The 18,990-nt window shown below is 39.9% G+C and overlaps 1 protein-coding gene across 2 annotated transcripts in view; it reads right to left on the bottom strand.

Annotated features, from left to right (window-relative positions):
- Nucleotides 1-18,990, bottom strand: part of LOC113406481 (Down syndrome cell adhesion molecule homolog) — a 510,741-nt gene that overhangs the window by 20,388 nt on the left and 471,363 nt on the right. For both annotated transcript variants that reach the window (XM_029911623.1, XM_029911625.1), the window contains exons 27-30: nt 18,229-18,344; nt 14,792-14,941; nt 9,951-10,148; nt 4,360-4,662 (exon numbers count right to left, since the gene is read on the bottom strand). In XM_029911623.1, the coding sequence (XP_029767483.1) occupies nt 4,360-4,662; nt 9,951-10,148; nt 14,792-14,941; nt 18,229-18,344 (767 nt within the window). The remainder of the gene's footprint in view (nt 1-4,359; nt 4,663-9,950; nt 10,149-14,791; nt 14,942-18,228; nt 18,345-18,990) is intronic.

The raw sequence follows: 18,990 nt of genomic DNA, 5'->3' as shown, positions 1-18,990 counted from the left end.
AATCTGGTCTCTCCAAAAAACTGTATGTGGGTTTGGAGAGATTAGCAAAATGCTTTTAGAATTCCGCCTTTAGAACTCTGAAAGTGAGAATTCATAAACCATTTTAGTTCTCTGTTCCATCTCCTGCAGCTGTGATTTCTAAAAAAAATATATTTAGAAAAGCACAACTACTGGAATATTTAGTAATGCAACCCCTCCAATGGTACCTTATAAATATGCTTTGTGGAATATGTTCAACTGATATAAGTGAAAATGATGGAATGCTTGTGATGTGATGGAGAGTGAGACATATTGTAGCAGAATATGCTTAACAGTCTGCATTGTTTAAGAATAATTTAGCTGAATATTTAAATGATTTTCCAGTGATGCTGCATGTCTCTAATTTAGTATAAAACTATTCTTGTTTTCAGCTTTGTCAGTTTGTTTTATTAGGTCCTATCATTTTCTTTTTCTTTTAAATGACTCTTATTGCAGTGTAATTGACTAAATGTTAAATTCATGATTTTATAGTTTCATGTACCTGACTCTCTTCATTGTGTAGACTTAACATAGGAGCAGAAATCCAGGTAAACTAGAAGCCAATTCTAAATATGCCTGCCACTTGCAAGTAAGCATGAGCATCAGAAAACTGGGGATCAGAAACACAGTTGACTGGGAGAGGAAAAAAGGTCACAGTCTTTAATTTCATCCCAAAGGACTGAAAGGTTTACAGTGGATTGGAATAAGTAGAGGTCTTCTATCACATATTACTAATTACACAATTAGAGTTACATTTAAAGTGTAGAGGTTCTGGAAAGGTAGTCCTAATTCCCAGCAGTAGTGCTGTAAAAGATCACATTTTAAGCCTGCCTAGATGTGTGATGAGCCATCCAAATTGAATTCCAATGTAAAATGCCAATCTGGCATGGTTATTTGCAGCTGTCATTTATAGGGATAAGTAAATATTCAAATATTTGGATTGAGATGACACTTTCTGAATGAAGCTGAGCTGGAGGGGAATAAGGGATGATCCTATTATTCAGATCCCTGAATAAAGACCTCATTAAAACTGAAAATAGGCTACCCTGCCTTTCTCCCACCCTTCTTTCAAATGGGCGCCCAAACTCTCCACTGCTCACCACTAGCCATCTTCAGTGGCTCAACCTAATGGCTCAAATGCTACTTGTTGGATGAGTCAGCCACTCTGACTAAAGGGCTTAATCCTGCCAGGTGCTGAGCACTACTGTGAGGTTCTATGTTCCCACACAGGAGCATTCAGCAGTTTGCAGGATTGAGCCCTAAGGTTTCAAAGTTTTGTCTATATTAATGAGAGCAACAGACTGAGGAATGGTTAGCTAAGTACCTGAGTGGTTTGAATGTCAGCCCAAAACATCCCAAAATCTTTGACTCACTGACTTTGGCTAATATTGGTGCTATACAGCACGTTATTTTATGCACCTATCTCTATCCATTAACTTGCTCTGAGGAGCTCTTACCATCAGGCGGTTTAGCCTCAATATTTCCAGTCTTTAAAAATATCCAGTTGTTATAATCTGGTGTGGAATGTCTTGTAAATTCCAAATACATTCTATTTGTAATCCAAAACTCTCTTGGGATTATTTTTGAACAATAGCTATTATTTATGCAGATCCCTACAACCATAAATTGGCAGCAGGAGGGCTACAGAAGTTTGACTGAAAGGTGAGATCAGAAATTAGGAAGAAGGAGGCATAGGTTACAGAAAATGATGTAATACAAGAGACAGAGGAAAAGAAAAATACCATGGAAACAGACAGGTAGATGTGATCTTGAAAAAGAATGACATTAAATGAGAAAACCAGAATCAAAGAGCATTGTCAAGGTATGCACCTTCAAATGTTGCCATCAAGCAAATCTAAACATTTTAACATTTTTATTTCTTCATCATGCTACCAGATGCACAATGATATCTTTAAGTAATTATATTTCAATTATTATTAACTTCCTCATGATTTCTAAAAAATTAAATGATTGAAAATATTGCCCCTTGAGTCACCCATCAACAGTGTGGACACTGGGAATTTTAATCTATTTTCTAGCATTCAAGAATCAACTTCCTTATAATTCCATATGTTGTCTTAAGTCTTTTTAGTTATAAAGTATCATTGAAAGCTCATGTTAAGAAACATTTATTATCAATGAGCCATAATTAAGGCTCAGAGTCTGTCACGGAAGTCACGGATTCCGTGATTTTCCAGGACGTTCTATGACTTCTGCAGTGGCCGGTGTGTCTGGCCCCGGGGTCACCCGAGCTGCTTGGGCAGCCCCTGGGCCACCCCCACTCAGCACCAGCGGGGGTCTTGGGCTGCTGAGCCCCCCTCACACCTCCCAGCACCAGTGGGGGTCCTAGGCCATGTGCCGGTGCCCCCGGGCCACCCCCCACCACAGAGCACCCAAGATTTAGTCAGGGGTACATAGTACAAGTCATGGACAGGTCACGAGCTGTGAATTTTTGTTTACTGCCTGTGACCTGTCCATGACTTTTACTAAAAACACCCGTGACTAAAATATAGCCTTAGCCACAATCATGGGCCACTAGAACTTGCATCACTATTCCAAGTTATTAAATCTAATTACCATGTCACATGATAGATTGCCTCTCCTTAATGCAAAAGGAAGTTAAAATTTAGCAAGAAAATGGGTGTGAATTCAAATCAATTTAGCTGATGGCCTCAGGGCTGACTACAAATCTTTAATTCACTGGAGGGGAACTGCTGAGATCTTAAACCATGAAGCTTTCCAACTCAAGCGTGGGGACTGAATTTTAGCACTGGCTGCCCTCAGGGAGCATGTACATTATTTAGAATACATTAGAACATTTAAAAATATTAAATAAGCATAAATAATTTATTTGGAAAAATGAAAGGAGTTTACTCTTCTATTTGCCTGAGGAATTTATAGAACGTCTGTTGACAGACTGGAAGGGGCAGATTGTAATTTTCCTTCAACTGTGAAATGTGGATATTTCCCCTAAGCAAAGTAAGAAAAAATAATTACCTTTAATTCTTGTTTTCTGTAGATTCACATATCCCAAGTGATCACCACTCTTGGGGTCTGTGTTACCAGTGTGTAACCAGGTGGAAATCAGTCATTTTCTCCACTAAAGTATTTCCTCTACCCATCCCTCCTTCATCCTTTTGAATAGCTTGGTAATTCCCTTCCTATATTATTACAACTTCATTTCTTCTTTTTCTGAGTCCTTTCAAATTCTTCTTGTATACTTTTCCCACAAGCCCCTCCTGGCTTCCCTCCATGCTACTTCCTGCTCCTGGACCAACCTGTTCAACACTATTTGTTTTGCTTGTTTCCTCTCTTCCCCCAAATCCCCTTTGTTCAATTAGTAGTATTTATTATTTGTGTTAGGATAGCACCCACAATGTATGAGTTGCTTTCTAAATGTATAGGGAGCCCTGACACCAACCCAGCCTAATGAACAAGCTTACTAAAAATGAAATTACAAATAAAATAAATAACCTCATAATGTTTTACTGTGTAAATCCTTCTTCACTTACGTCATCTCTCCCTGTGTCATGTCATGCATTGTCTAACCTAGACTGTAAACTCTTCAGAGAAGGGATTGTGACATATTTGACTGCAGAGCACCACACATACCTATGCATTGTATAAATAAATACATATTATTAGGGTGTCACTAAAGATAGAATTTGTTGCCTTCCAGGAGCTGGACTAAAATCAATAGGCACCCATCAGGCATTATTAGTCACTAACAATTTGGGTTGGACTTAAGTTAGTGACCTACCAGTGGACGGCTCCATATCCCATTGTCAGTCAGGGGGGCTGGAACAATTGGTACAGTGTGGGTGCTGAGAGCCATTGAACCAAACTGTAAACCCTGTATATGTTGGAAACCGCTTCAAGCCCGGGGGTGCAGCAGCACCCCTAGTTCCAGCACTTATGTTGTCAGTCCCCCGAGGTAGCCTGTTCCCTTGATATTTTTAACATTTTTGTTTTTTTCCAGTTTCAAATAGTTGTACTCTCCCCTTGATGTCTGTGCTTACGGAATTATAACACCTCAATGACGTCCTTGAAAAGGTATTATACCTATCTGCAACCAATTTCAATGACATTTTTGGCATTCCTTTGAGATCAGTGAAAGGGTATTACTATGCCATTGTTTCTAATTTGTCTGTATATAGGAGGATAAACTTACACTGAATATAACATCAGTTATGATAAAAAGTGATTCTTTACTCTGTGAATACTTACCTTAAAGATGAACACTTTCTTCCTTCATTCTGATATATCTTGTTCCATCTATCATGTTATGCATGCAGTGAAATACTCACCCAAAGTACCAAAAAGTTAGCTCAGTGCTCTTACCTGGCCGATGTGCCTTTGGAACTGCCATGTTCATCACACGCCCTCCGTCCTGAGGTTTGGGGGGTGAAGCAGTAAATCTGCAGATCCCCGATTCTGATGGTGTGCTTGAGGTCAGACTGTCTGTGTACTCATTAGTCCCTGCCGTTAGCTGTTCCGATGATGTGTCTGATATAAAGCATTCTGTAATTGTGAACTTGGCATGTCTCAGCTGCTCTTCCATCTTAGCATGTTCATATGCTCTCGCTAGCTCTTCGTACGTAGAGGAGGCACTTTCTGTGGAGACCATGCTGCTTCTTGCTCGATCTAAACATCCAAAAAAGATTAAAAAACAGTGTGGTCGTTTCAGAACCTAAATCATTAATATTAAAGGGTTTTTACTAGAGTGTAGTTTTCCTGACTATGACTTGGATGAAATCTACTTCATCGTGAATGTTGATCTTTCACACTTAAAATGAGGTCTCATTGCCTTACCAGCAGCATATGAATCAGAATTGACTTGTTTGCTTGGAAGCAGAAAAAAATGTTTATTCAGTAAGAAAAATGTGATTACTCTTCCCCCCGCCCCCGCACCTTTCTCTTTTGAAAAGTAAGTTTAGTGCTTTATGTGTCAAAAGAAAAACAGAAGGCCACTGTTTATCCACAAAACAGACACAGCACTGCCAAGACACAGCAGTTTCAATACAGTATCCTGTTAATGTGCCTCAGACATGATTCAGAGGGCTCACCTCGAATGGTGAAAGGATAGCTCTCTTTCTATATTCATTCACGCCTTGGCCCTTCTGTTGAGAATGCTAACAAAGGTACAATAGAATGGCAATGATTCTGAGACAGACATCTGTTTTCTGGGAACTGGACTGAAACCACCAACTCATCTCACATAGAGCAAATGGCTGCATCAGAAGGTAACAGCTTTTGGTCACTACCAGTGTGCTTGTATTCTAGTGCCTGATTCATCACTAGTGAAGTCACTGGTAACTTCACCATTGACTTTAATGGGCACAGGATCAAGTCCTTTGTAATAAAGAAGTGTCTCTTTTCCCATTACCAATTCCCGGAGACATCAACTTCCCTTGAACAAACATCATTATTCTTGAAGATTTACTTAATCACTTGTGTATGGTAAAGCATACTGCAAGTACAATGCCAAACCCTGAAAAGTGAAGCAGATGAGAGCTTTCTATTTAATTAAATGGAAAAGTCCCTGGAATGCTATACTTTTCAGCTGTGATGTATCAGGAGAGAAGAGAAGTTTCACAAGGTCCTTGAACAGGAACCATGTCTTCTTCCAGGTTTTGTACAGTTCCATGCACATTACTGATACTCAATAAATGAATAATAATAATAATAATAATAATAATAGTAGCTGCAACAACAACTAGTTCATAACATGAGACTACTACAGTAACTAGATGCAACAGTTTGTTAATTGCAAGTCTTTATTTTTTATATCATATACTAGAGTCTTGGTATCAGTTTTTATTCCATAAGAAGAGCAATACACCTGTCAATTATAAAGATGTAAATGCATTATTTTAATTCATAAGTATTTTTGATATGACTTAATTTGATTAGGACCTTCAAGCTTACCTTGAATGATTAAAGCACTTTTGGACATGTCTCCACTGAGTTTAAAGCTACTGGCCCATAAATCTGGGACAATTCATGAAATGCTAAACTCTGCCCTCATATGTCCCAAGCTGCCTTACTTTGCAAATCTGAGACCAGAGCCTGAAAGCAGATCAAAATTGGTAGACCCTTCGTTCATTTCATTTATTGATTCTTAGGCCAGCCCTACATTAAAAAGTTAGGTCGATCCAGCTACGTGTCTCAGGGGTATGAAAAATCCACACCCCTGTGCAATGGAGTTAAGCTGACCTAATCCTCAGAGTAGACAGCAGTAGGTTAATGGAAGAATTCTTCCACTGACAGCCTCTCAAGGAGGTGGATTAACTAGAGTGACGGGAAAACCCATCCTGTTGCTATAGTATGTGTCTACATTGAAGCACTGCAGCTGTGCTGCTGCGGTGTTTCCAGTGAAGACATCATTTTAGACATGTAGCACAGCTATGTTTGGTTGTACAACTCAATACACAATTGTTTCATCTTTTAAAATAACAATAGATTTATCACTCTGACCCCATTCCTTTCCTAGAAATCAAAAGCACAGCATATATACTGTTTTGTCATCCCTGTGTCGTGTACCCCTTCCATGATCCAAGTTTACTTTTGATTTTAAAAATCTATTTTAATTCTAATATAAAACCCTGCACATCTTAAAGGGCAGGGATAGAGTTGGAAAGTGTCTAGTAATTAACAACTTTTGTTAGGTTATGAAGCAGGCTTGTAAAATCATTGTTAAAGTTTACAAGCCCATGCAGTGAACCCACTTGCATGTCCTTTTCCATGATGATTGGATGATGATGAGAAAACCTAATGATATTTTACTTGTCCGTCAAATAAAATGACCCTGGGTGAGAAGAATCTTGCTGTGCTGGGATATGTGACAATATGCTTGTGACGCATGTGAGAATTTTCTGTAACATTTTTATGAACTATCCATATGACTCTGTACCTATCATCTCAGTATTGCTACCCAATGAGTGACAAAGGGTTAAAATGTTGCTCTAGGGGCAGAGCAGGACACACGAGGTGTTTGACTCACACAGCTGCCTGGCTGGAGACCAGAATAATTAGCAATGGAGGTCCTGGAAGAGACAATGGAAACTCTTATGACCAAAGGTTAACACCTAACTGCAGAGGCAGCTGAACATGTGAACACAGCCAGGCTGTGTCCTGAGAACAAAGGCAAGAGGTCAGATGTCTGTGATAAGAACTGGCAACACAGAAACACAGCAGCTCTCACGGGAGACTGAAGGACAAAGAGACAGGGCCAAGGTGAATTCTAGAATAGCTTGGCTGGATGCAGCCCTAGCATTGGCCAGTCTGAATGCAGCCCTAGCATTGGCCAATCTGAACTCTCTCTTTGTCTTTGCTTCTCTGTGCTAATCTAAGGACTTCCCATTGCTGTATTCTAGTTGATTAATAAATCCTGTTTTGAAAAGGCTACATAAAGTCACACCAGATATTTGCTGAAGTGCATCAACCTCCCAAAGGGGTAAAAATCTCTGAACAGCAGTCTGCTTCAGTTGGACTCACTGAGAAAAGCTCACAGTGAGGAACAGGTGTTCTGGAGACTGGGAGGCTCAATGCCAGAGGCACTGAGGCCATGTGGCCTACCTTATGGAAGAATGTGACTCCTTGGGGGGGTCTGGCACACTAAAGGGGTGCCCCTGGAGATGGTTTACAGGTTGGGGCATAGCAAATCCAGGATCATGCCCGCAATCTAGCATGCCCATAATAAGGTTTTCACCATCCTTCTAGATAAAGAAGTCTGGATGAAACTGGAGGCACGTCTGATGGGCAACATGAAGCACTCTCTCTTTAACCAAGATGGACACACTGCCTTCCTCAACTCTTCTACTTCCTGACAGCCCAAGAGAGAGGCACCTGGATTTCCATGCAACTTCGCACAGCAATATCCATGAGCCATTAGGGCAGCCCACCATTGCACTTTTTTAGATTTAATTTGTACATTATTAGGGCCCAACCTTCCCTTTGAAGAATAAAAAAAATATTCCACTGACTTAGATATGCATAAATCTTTTTATAGCAAAGTAAATGTACCTTGATTCTTAATTGAATAAGTCTTACAAGTCTTTTTATTTTTATGTATCTATCCATATAGTCATGTAAATTTCACATAATTTGATTTAATGATGTACCTTACAATGACAAAAGCACAGCCCATAGGAAGTTCCTGATATTAATGTTGGATAGCATATGTAAACAGAGGGTAGATTTTAAAAGATATTTAAAAGGAAGTTGTCCATTCTTAAAAGCTAACAGCTTAATCCTACAAATATTACTGGGCACAGTGCTTACTACTCTGAGTAGCCCAGTGGAAGTCAATGGACGATATGTAGTGCTCAGCACTTCTGAAAATCAAGCTGCATATTTAGGTCCCTAAATATGGATTTAAGGAACTATCTTTAGGAATATATTTTTGAAAATCTTGCGCCAAACGTTTTTAGATCAAGGCAAGGCTGATGTCTGCTTTTTCTTACTCAGAGAATAACTGGATTTTTTTTTAAAAAACCCTCATATTTCTATTTAGTGAAAAGCTGTTTGTGTATACTGCTTTGGATGGTTTTCTCTTCTGGGGCCTGACTGTTTTGAGACTTTCCTGTGTAGCCACTCTAAACCCAGAGATGAAAGTAAGCTGGTACGGTATGGTATGGCGTACCAGTAAGAAGGTGGTCGCCAGTACACAGCCGACCAGACCAGCAGGGCCCCTGATGGTGGGGGGCAAAAGGGGCAGCTGCCCCGGGGCCCGATGATTTAAAAGGCCTGGGGCTCCCGGCCGCCGCTGTGGCTACCCCGGGGCTCCTGCGGCGATTTAAAGGGCCTGGGGCTTCCGGCCACCACTGCTGCTACTGCTACCATGCCAGCGGGCGGAGCCCTGGGCTCTTTAAATCACCACCGAAGCCTCGTGCAGCACGGGCTGGGCAGTGCTGAAGAGCTGGCTGGGGGAGTCTGGCCCCAGGCGCGCCCCTTCCACATGAGGCCCTGACCCTTCTGGGGGCCCAGAGCCACTCCCCCCCTTGCTGAGGACCCTGGCCACCCTGCGTACCGGTAAGTCTGTTAAGCTACTTTCATCCCTGTCTAAACTCCAAGGGATTACAAGCAGTTGCTTCTAGCCAGCCTTGAGCTAGGCAGGGAGTCACCTCCTCTGTCAGTGATATGCCTCAAAACAAACATTTTCCTTGTTTTTTTGTTTTTTAACCTATCTTTGGAGCTGCTGTGTGAGTGTTTCCCTGATCACATGATGTAACTCATTTAAGGCTGTACATTTCTTCATCTCTTGTTCAGTATAGAGGAAAAAGAAAATCAGCTTCACTTTTCAATCTCACAACTGCATTTTAACTGGGACACAACAAGGCTAGTATTAAGATTGAGTGAAGAATTGCATCTTCAGGTTCCTCCTTCTCATTACTTATAGCTATAGTTGCTCCCAAAGAAAATAAGGGCTTTGTCCAACGCCCATTGATGTTATTGAGTACTGGATTGGTCCTGAAAGCTGGGCAATTCCCCCTATGAGCAAATTACACCACTGCAAATGACTTACCTTATAGTAGCTCAAACCTTAAAACCATTCCAGTTTTGACTCCATTTTCCCAGTGCTAATACTGCCACTTCCTGGCTGGTGCCATTTCATGAAGCAAATTCTCATACCACTCCCTTAGAACTCAGGAAGTACATCGTTTCAGTGACCAGAAAAATTACCCACAGAACCATCAAAAAGATTTTGGAGTACATTTTCGGCATAGGAAGTCACATACACAATGCCTGTTATCATAAATGGTAGTATAACCCAGTAGCAGTTGCAGTTAGAAGGTACGTTTTTAAAATGCTTTAAAAAGAAAAGAAAACTCTTAATCCCAGCAGCGAACATGGTAAATCTCATGCAGTGAATACTACTCCAGTTATGCTAGTCCTGTCTTCAGAGGGGAATTCTGCAAATAACATTATACCTGTATCCTGTGAGGGGCTGACACTGTAGCTGTCACTTTCCTTGTCTACTGATCCTGCAGCTCTGGGTGTTGGCAGCCTCCAATCTGTGGTGAGGGTGTGGGCTGATATAGTGGGATGGGGTCTGTTGAGAGTCCATTGACTAGCGTACCTGTTGCGAGCTGTGGGCCCAGTTTTTGCATTCCTTCTTGTAGTAGGGTCTGTGATTGACAAACAGAGATTGACCAACTTTGCCATTAAGTTCTTCATTAGTCAATGAAAAATCACCAGCAGAATAACTGAAATGAAGTGGTGACTGAGGTATTGTTAAAAACAAAAACTGACAAAAAGGAGTTAAGGATGAAAATGTGTTTCAGCGAAGTGCAGTGAGTACATCCCCAAATTAGGACATTTTCTTCACAGAAATTCTACATGTTTATACAATCACAAATGTTAAACAGTCTGGGAATGAACAGGTAAAGGGATTCAAACAGTTCCCTACTGCCATGTAACTCTACTTTACTCATTATCACTTCATATAAATCATAATAACTCCTTCCGACCCCAAATTTATAAAATATAAATGAAAAGATTACAAATGGCTAAGAGATTATATTATCACATTTCTTATTCTAGGGATCTTGGTTAATGTTAACATACAACAGTATTACTCACTACCAAAACCCTATGTGTTTATTATTTATTTATTAGTTTACATTTGGGCTAGTATGTTATTGATCATGCATGCTAAAGGGCTGCTACAAGGTTGCTGAATACATGGCAAATCTTAAAATCCTCCAAGTTCTGATGGTAAATTTATCCATAAAGATTCTTACAGTGTCTGAAAAAAATAAAATCACCCCAATTCTTCCTTAGAAATTTAAAAAAAAATCAACTATTTATGTAGGGCCTAAAATATTTTATACTTTGCTGCTCCAGAGACAATCCATCCATCCTTCCAAGGGAGTACAAGTAAGCTAACTGCCAAAATTGACTGCTTAGGCTTTTTTGACATCATCAGTAGCACTGGTACAAAAACAAGGCTTGTTTTTCGTCAGATGTAGGGCCCTACCAAATTCACAGTCCATTTTCCTAAATTTCATGGTCATAGCATTTAACATTTTTTGAATTTCACGGTTTCAGATATTTAAATCTTAAATTTCACAGTGTTGTAACAAAATATAATCATGTAAAGCCCTTAAGACTCAGTGTTTCTCTAACTGGGGGTTCTGACCGACAAGGGGTTCGCAAACGATTGTGTGGGGGGGGTCACGATATTGCCACCCTTCCCTCTGCGCTGTTTTCAGAGCTGGGTGGCTGCAGAAGTGCAACAGCTGGCCGGGTGCCCAGCTCTGAAGGCAGCACTGCCGTCATCAGCAGCACAGAAGTAAGGGCGTACTTTTGTATACGTTTACCTTATAGTATAGAGTAAAAGTACAGAAAAGACCAGATTTCATGTGGGACACCAGATTTAACGGTCTGTGATGCAATTTGCACGGGTATGAATTTGGTAGGGCCTTAATCATAAGCCAAAGGGAAAAGAAAAATCTTTAATTGGCAAATGGAAAGTGACTAAACCATCAGGGAAAGATTTTTCTTTTGAAGCTTCTATGGTGAGTAAAAGAATTAAACAGTGCTCTTTGACATTCAAATGGTAAGGCTGTTCTATCACGTAGGAGTGGGAGATTTGAACAGCAATGGGTTAAGGATAAACCATCACTAGATACTGACTTGGACATTGTTTCTGAATCAACATTCCCTAAGAAGCATTTACAGCGTGTTACTTCAAAGGTGCAGGTTATTTATAAATACAAAATGGCCATGCCTGTTTGACCTTCTGTTCAGATCCTCCTCCAAAGCAAAACAAAAATACAAACTCAATGCCATCGATAAACACTGTATCACGCCTGCTCTTTAGAACAAGGACAATAGTTAGATGGCTAGTATCTAGCTATGAAAAGATAGCAGGTTAATGTTGGAAATTATTAAGAGACTAGATTGTAAATTTTCAATCTACCATGAGCAAGGCATGGTGCATAGCTGCGCCACCTCAGAAGCAGACTGAAGAGGGCAGTAGAGGGGGGTGCTGGGAACTGTGAAATTACTACACCATTAGCAGATTTCTTCCTCCTCTGTGACAGCTGAGGTCTGCTGGATGGAGGGACAGGGCTTTGCCTCTGATTATTCCCCATTCCTGTCTGTCCACTGTTGCTGCTCTCCCCTAGTACTATGAATTGTGATATCAGTATTTGGATGGTCAGGAGTGGGGAGCAAAGCGGTTCCTTGTGCCTCTTTATTCTCCGGTGTTGCTTTGTAAGGGTAACTCACATCCTCTGCAGACGTGAAATCCAAGAGGCAGTGGGTGTGTGTGGAAGATGCCATCCACAAATTCCCCATGTCTAACAGCTGCACTCTGCAATTAGACACTGGTGGCGGGCCTGTGCCAGTTGATTCGGGCTTGAGGGCTCAGGCTAAGGGGCTGTTTAATTGCAGTGTAGATGTTCAGGCTTGGGCTGCAACATAGTTCTTTGCCATTTAGCAGTGTTCCCAGAGCTGGGACATGAGTAGCTATTCCTTGACTGGCATTTGGTAGCTATACTGTTTAGAAGATCTCAGCTAGCCCAGAATATCACTAATAAATAAACAATTGTCCATGTTTTCAGAACCTTTCATCCTAAAGGATCCCAAAGCCCTTTACAACCTATTGTGAAGTATATACACAGTGCACCACTGAAACACAATCATCTCTAGCAGGAGAGGGCAACCACCAACAGTACACAACACATAGCACAGCATTGGGCAGAGGACAAATTTTGGCCAAGAATATTGGAACTGCTCTTACAAAGAAAAATGCCAGTGGATCTTTGAAATCCATGCAAGTCATGTAGGACCCTCTGTTTTTTGAGGTATCAAAGTCATCCCGAAGACATGACCTAAATCTCCTGAATCTTATTTGAGTCCATTTCCCCGACTTAGTCTTAGAATATCTTGAAACATGCATGAACTTTAAAGGATCAAAGGTGAAATCATGGCCTTATTGAAGTCAGTGTAAGTTCTGCCATTGACTTCAATTGGGCCAAGATTTCACTCCAGACTGTGACTGTCCTAGTGCAGGTGAGCAGCATGGGTAAAAAGTGCAAGAAGCTTTCCTCCTTCTGTGCAACTATGCAGGTGCCAGCTATAATCCTAGACCTTATGCTCCCTGAATGCAAGGAACAGAAGAGTCTAATCACTAGACTTCCAAAAGGAGACAGAACAAATGGAATGAAGGCCCTAGCAGAGCCCATTTGGATTGTGAACACTGCAACAGTTGTACCCAACTTTTGTCTTCTGAATAAAAGTTTAGATTTTGAACAACAATTGTGTTACAACTTAAAACAGGATGATTAAACAGACTTTTTGCAATCACATCTATGGAGTCTGATGGATGGATGGTCTCTGCATTGAGGGGGATTGGCAATCTCAGACTTCCAGCTTGTTTGGAGAATTGTTACTTTAACAAATCTGTTTAAATGCTAGTAGCTATTCCTGGGCCTCAGCACAAAGAGCTGGGCTGTTCTTCCCTTGCAGCAGAGAAGGCTGACAATTGCATATCCTTGGGCCCCTCAAATTCATTTAGATAAGTCTGTTAAATTTGGGAAACACTACTCAAAATTCTAAGACCGGTCCTGCGCACAGTAGGGGTGCTGGAACAATTTGCATAGAGGGGGTGCAGCCATTGAACCAAACTGTAAACCCTGTATACGATGGAAACCACTTCAAGCCTGGGGGTGCGGTAGCATCCCCAGCATCCCTAGTTCCAGCACCTATGGTGCACAGTGTTTCTTTCAAATATTCAAGGAATATTAAAATGCACAATAAATATATTTTACACGTTTCCCACCACACTTGCTGGGATGCATGTTAACCAGACTATTGGACTTGATTAAAAGCCCATTTTAAGTAACAGTATTTCCATGGACTTCAATGGGCTTTGATTTGGAGATAAGGGATGGAAAGTGTAAGTATTCTGGGGTGTTGTCCAGCCTCTAATCATCCCTAGGAAAGACAAGTACTTTTGGAGTGCAGGATCTTGCAGCATTAAAGATAGTTAGATTTTAAAACAATGCAGGGTTCTATTATATTGTTCATTCTCATAATCTTGATTCTTCAATATAATAAACATCAATGACAGTATTTGATCTTTGTATTTCTATACATCCTAGGAATTGTTTATATACTTCAAGTATGCCACATTACACCATATTACTATCTAATAAGTATTCCTTAGATTTAATGAAACTTTTTCAATTATACCGATATGGAACACATTTATAACTGAGTTTAGGAAGAAGGTAGTGTAATAGTACATTTATTCATTTTGTTTAAATCATTGTAAGATGATCTCAGCATGGATATAGCTGGGAAAATGGATTTAATATAGTAACTAGAAATGTAAATTTTCAAAAATGCAGTAATCAGAAAATGTATTTCTCATATCCTAGAACATTAGGAACAATCACAGTTAATTGAGAAATGAAATAAAGATTGATTGCTGAGAAATAAATATCTATTAGCTATGAAAATCCACTAAAAACATTTACTCAATAGAGTCTAGATGCTAAAATGCAGCATAAATTTCCTTTGAGGAATATTCAGGTCTGAATTACCTTAAATTACACCTACATTTTAACATGCAAAAGAAACTTTTACTGTATTAACCTTAATATGTACCACTTTTACAGTGGGTCCAATTGTAAAGAGACTATTTCCTGCTGCACAAAATAGTTTCCGCACTACATTCGAAATAAAGGAAATATCACGATAATATAAATACTGTGGTAATGATATCTGCTATAGGTAATATAGTCTCTTTTATACTCACTTGTTCCTGGCCGGGCATCAGAAACATCAACCAATGGTCCAGTAGCTTGTGAGACAGACTGGTAATGTACTGTATGAGTAACTGTCAATGACTTCTGTTTAGATGTCTCTCCAAAATCAGCATCAGTTAATAACACTGTTGATCTGTCATCTATAAGCAATAGAAAATGAATATTAAAATAATCACATTTTTGTTGATCCTTAAAAATAGTTTAAGTCCTCAAGTTTACACAAAACTAAAGAAATGAATATTGCCTGTGGGCCTTCATTTGTGATATGATGACTTTAAGGGACACAGATAGGCTTTTTGTGTATCCTAAAATTTAGAAACTCTCTATTGCCTGTAACAATCTTTTGCCTCAAGTACTTGGACTTTTTCCATTTTGTAAACACTGGTCCCCCCAGGCCCTTCATGTTTGTCATTAGCATAAGTGATTGTATCTGTGATGTCGAAAGGAGATTGATAGCTCACTTGTGCTCTCTCTTCTGGCTAGCTTCACCTCTGCAGCACCAGAACAAAAATATTGCAGCATTAGGGCCTTCATCCAGTAAAGTGCTTATGAACTTGCTTTAGCATTTGAACACTCTTGCAGAAGTTGGTGGGACAAATCTTGTGCTTACAGTTATGCACATGCATAAATGCTTTTGTGGTCTGGAGCCCCTGGGCCAAATCTTGCCTCTTCCTTATATTGCAAAGTTCTTGCAGCAGAACTGACTCCAGGTACAGCTGCATGGAGGCTTCTTCCTATCTGCACAGCAGGATTGGTGGAGTGGGGTACGGCAGGGAATTAGACCTCAGGCCGAGTAGGGGAGAAAGAAACACTTGTGAATCCACTACTGCATGGATTCTCTTCAAAGAAACAGCAGAGGCCACTGCAGAGGATTCCTTCCGACTTTCCATACAGAATCTCCACCCCTCCCTGCACCAAGCCAGGCTACGTGGGGGAGCAGTTGATCCTGTGGCAGCTAGTAGCTTTTTTCTTTACAATTGTGATCACAGTGCTGTTTTTTTTTTAAAAGAAGCTATACAGAATGCAGAGTATGATGCTCACTCAATCATACAAGATTTAATAAGAAGTCCCTTCCTGCCCCCACTATAATCAATGGTAAATCTTCCATTGACTTCAGGCTTGCAGAACAACTACATTTGTATGCTTAGTGTTTACTTGATCTCAGTCTCCAGATTTTATTTTTACATTATTACAGTCTTTTTCCTCTATTCCTAATAGCAATGAAAACCATGGGGAATTCCTGCTCTCATACAATGTATAGCTTTTTAATGCATTTCTACAGGGACTGCCAGCAATGGTGTTTCTGTGAATTTACCCATCAGCTGTGGCTGATCCACTGCTTCTAACAATTGTTTTTTGTTTTGTTTTTTTTTTTTTCAACTGACAAGAGAACATTAATGTGAACAATTCTGCACAGTAACATAACTGGCATTTTTTGCCCAAAAAAGGCCCTAAATAGAATGAACGTTATGAAACCAAATTACGCGGTCCCTGGCAAAAGAGGAGCTCTTAGTCCGGTCATGAATAAAACCTGCCAAAGCCTATGTGAAATCCTGTCAAAGTGCTGGCTTACTATTACTGCTTTGTGCACCACAGTCTATTACTGTGGCACCGATACATTGCTGTAGTTAAGGAGCTAATGGCATTTCCATTATAAACCCCCTATTGCCCAACTACTATAACTCAAGAGTGAAATCTCTTTCATAAAAGATTGCAGCACCGAAATGAACTTTGGAAACATAAAGCTGGAAACAAAAATGTCCATGTTGCAGGTGATGTGTGGATCTCATCTTCAAAGCAACCTTATAAACTGTGAAACAGAGAAAGGGCTGAATCCTCTGGTCCAGCCAAATCAAGCTAGCCTGGTCCAGGATGTGATGGGACAAAGTTAGCTCATTCTTCCCCAATTCTGGGACTGAGTAGGACCCTCAGAGCTAAGCTACATTATACCGGCTGGCTCCACTGTTCCCCTCCCCTCTGACCACATCCTAAATGTGACCACTACATATGCTCTATATCACTGGAGGATTCCTCTATACAAGTGGAATCCTCTGCTGACCACTTAATCATAGAATATCAGGGTTGGACAGGACCTCAGGAGACCATCTAGTCCAACCCCCTGCTCAAAGCAGGACCAATCCCCAGACAGATTTTTGCTCCAGATCCCTAAATAGCCCCCTCAAGGAGGGAACTCATAACCCTGGGTTTAGCAGACCAATGCTCAAACCACTGAGCTATCTCTCCCCACTAACTTAAGCCAGCTTCAAGTTTGCTTTAGACTGCTTTTTGTCCAAAATGGTAAAAATCTGGCAACATCAGCTCCCTCTGTGAGAGCCCTGCTATTTTGTATAGCAAGACACTCATTAGATCAGTTGTTTTTACGAGCTTTCAGCCATTTTCGGATGAACTCATAGGGAAATTGCTGTTTTTGTGAGATTTCAGATGCATCCCAGGCATAACATAAGGTATTTATGACTTTTGACCTGAAACCAGAATGACAGTGGTGATTCTGGTTCCAGGAGATTTGGTATCTAACCTTCTGAAATGTAAAAGATTTCAGCTTCAGGGTCCCAGTTTTAATGAATCTCAATTTTTTCCTTATTTATTCAATGTAGCAAAATACAGAATAACTTTTGCTATAGCTAGACAGATATATAATTAGGTAGTTTTATGTAGATTTGGGTGGGAAACAATTTTCTAGACCTTCAAAAGTTTTAGAGATTTTTTAAATTTTTTCTTGTCCCAAATTTGGGGCAAAAAATTGAAATCTCAAACATAAGAATGGCCATGCTGGGTCAGACCAAAGGCCCAAATAGCCCATTATCCTGTCTTCCGACAGTGGCCAATGCCAGGTGCCCCAGAGGGAATGAACGGAACAGGTAATCATCAAGTGATCCATCCCCTACCGCTCACTGCCAGCTTCTGGCAAACAGAGGCTAGGGACACCATCCCTGTCCATCCTGGCTAATAGCCATTGATGGACCTATCCTCCATGAAGTAGTTCTTTTCATTTCACAAGCAGATAGTCTGAAAAAAATTTCAGATTGGGTCAATCAAAACATTTTATTTCAGTAATTTTGAAATGTTTTGTTTTAATTTCAACTTTTTAAAAATAACCTCTTTTATAATAAACAAATTAAAATTTCAAAACAAAAAAATCATTTTAAAATGGAAAATTAAAGTTTTCATGTTGAAAATGTCAGAATGGAACACTTCACTTTTTGCTGCCCTACTCTACTTTAAATTTGCTAGGGTTCCTTAAAGCTCAAAATTATTCATATGTAGAAAAGGCTTCAATTCACTTTTCAACCTTGACAAATTATCTTGTAAATTAGGACCCTAGCCCTTTTTATGTGTAAAGGATGCAGTGCAAAGTCCACCAAAAACATGTATTATATAAAGCAACATAAGTGCATTGACATTTTACCAATGGTCTCCATTGTGTCCCTCTCTTCAATCAGAAGCTGAGCTCTGGGAATATCTATGTGCATCCTCAGCGTCTGCTGTTGCTTGTTAAGTGTATCTGAGGTCCTGGTGTTCTTACTAAGCACAAAAGAGAGACAAACATGAAAACGCCCCCCATATGAAAAGATACTTAAATATTTGCTTTTTAAGAATCCGTTCAACTTAAGCTTATAAAATTACCATAGTCACCAAAATTCTCATACATTTTATTTTCTTTCTTTGTACTTTGAAGCAAATAGGTGGTATTAATTTAAAGTATGTGGTAGGGAGATGAGAAAAAATAGGGGGGGGGGCAAGGGACAGAGTCTGCCATTATTCAGTGGCTTATCTATCGAAAGCCCTTATTAAATCTTTTCGATGCAGCTGTTCAATATTGAAACTGATGGAAACAGTTATAAAACTGCCATTTTTTTGCATTTCTAAGATTTGACTAATGAACCCTTCAGCTGACCAAACAGGTCAGTGGGAAGATGGTGTCTTATATAAATTTCTCGTATTAATTAATTTTCAGCAATGATTTAAATCCAGAATATCATAATAATTGGTAAGTTAAGAAATCAATCAAACATTCATTAGAAATTCCATTAATAATAATGAATTGCATAAGGAAAAGTGAAGACTTTAGTTCTGTTGACATTGCAGTAGTAAGAAATTATAAACCTTGTTAGCATTCATGGATTAACTCCTTTCATTGGATTTGGTATTTTAGAACAGGACTATAAAA

This window comes from Terrapene carolina, unplaced genomic scaffold (genome assembly GCF_002925995.2).
Source record: "Terrapene carolina triunguis isolate 2854851 unplaced genomic scaffold, T_m_triunguis-2.0 Scaffold31, whole genome shotgun sequence".
NCBI lineage: Eukaryota > Metazoa > Chordata > Testudines > Emydidae > Terrapene > Terrapene triunguis.
The sequence above is the reverse complement of the archived record's forward strand: the minus strand, read 5'-3'. Positions and strand labels throughout refer to the sequence as shown.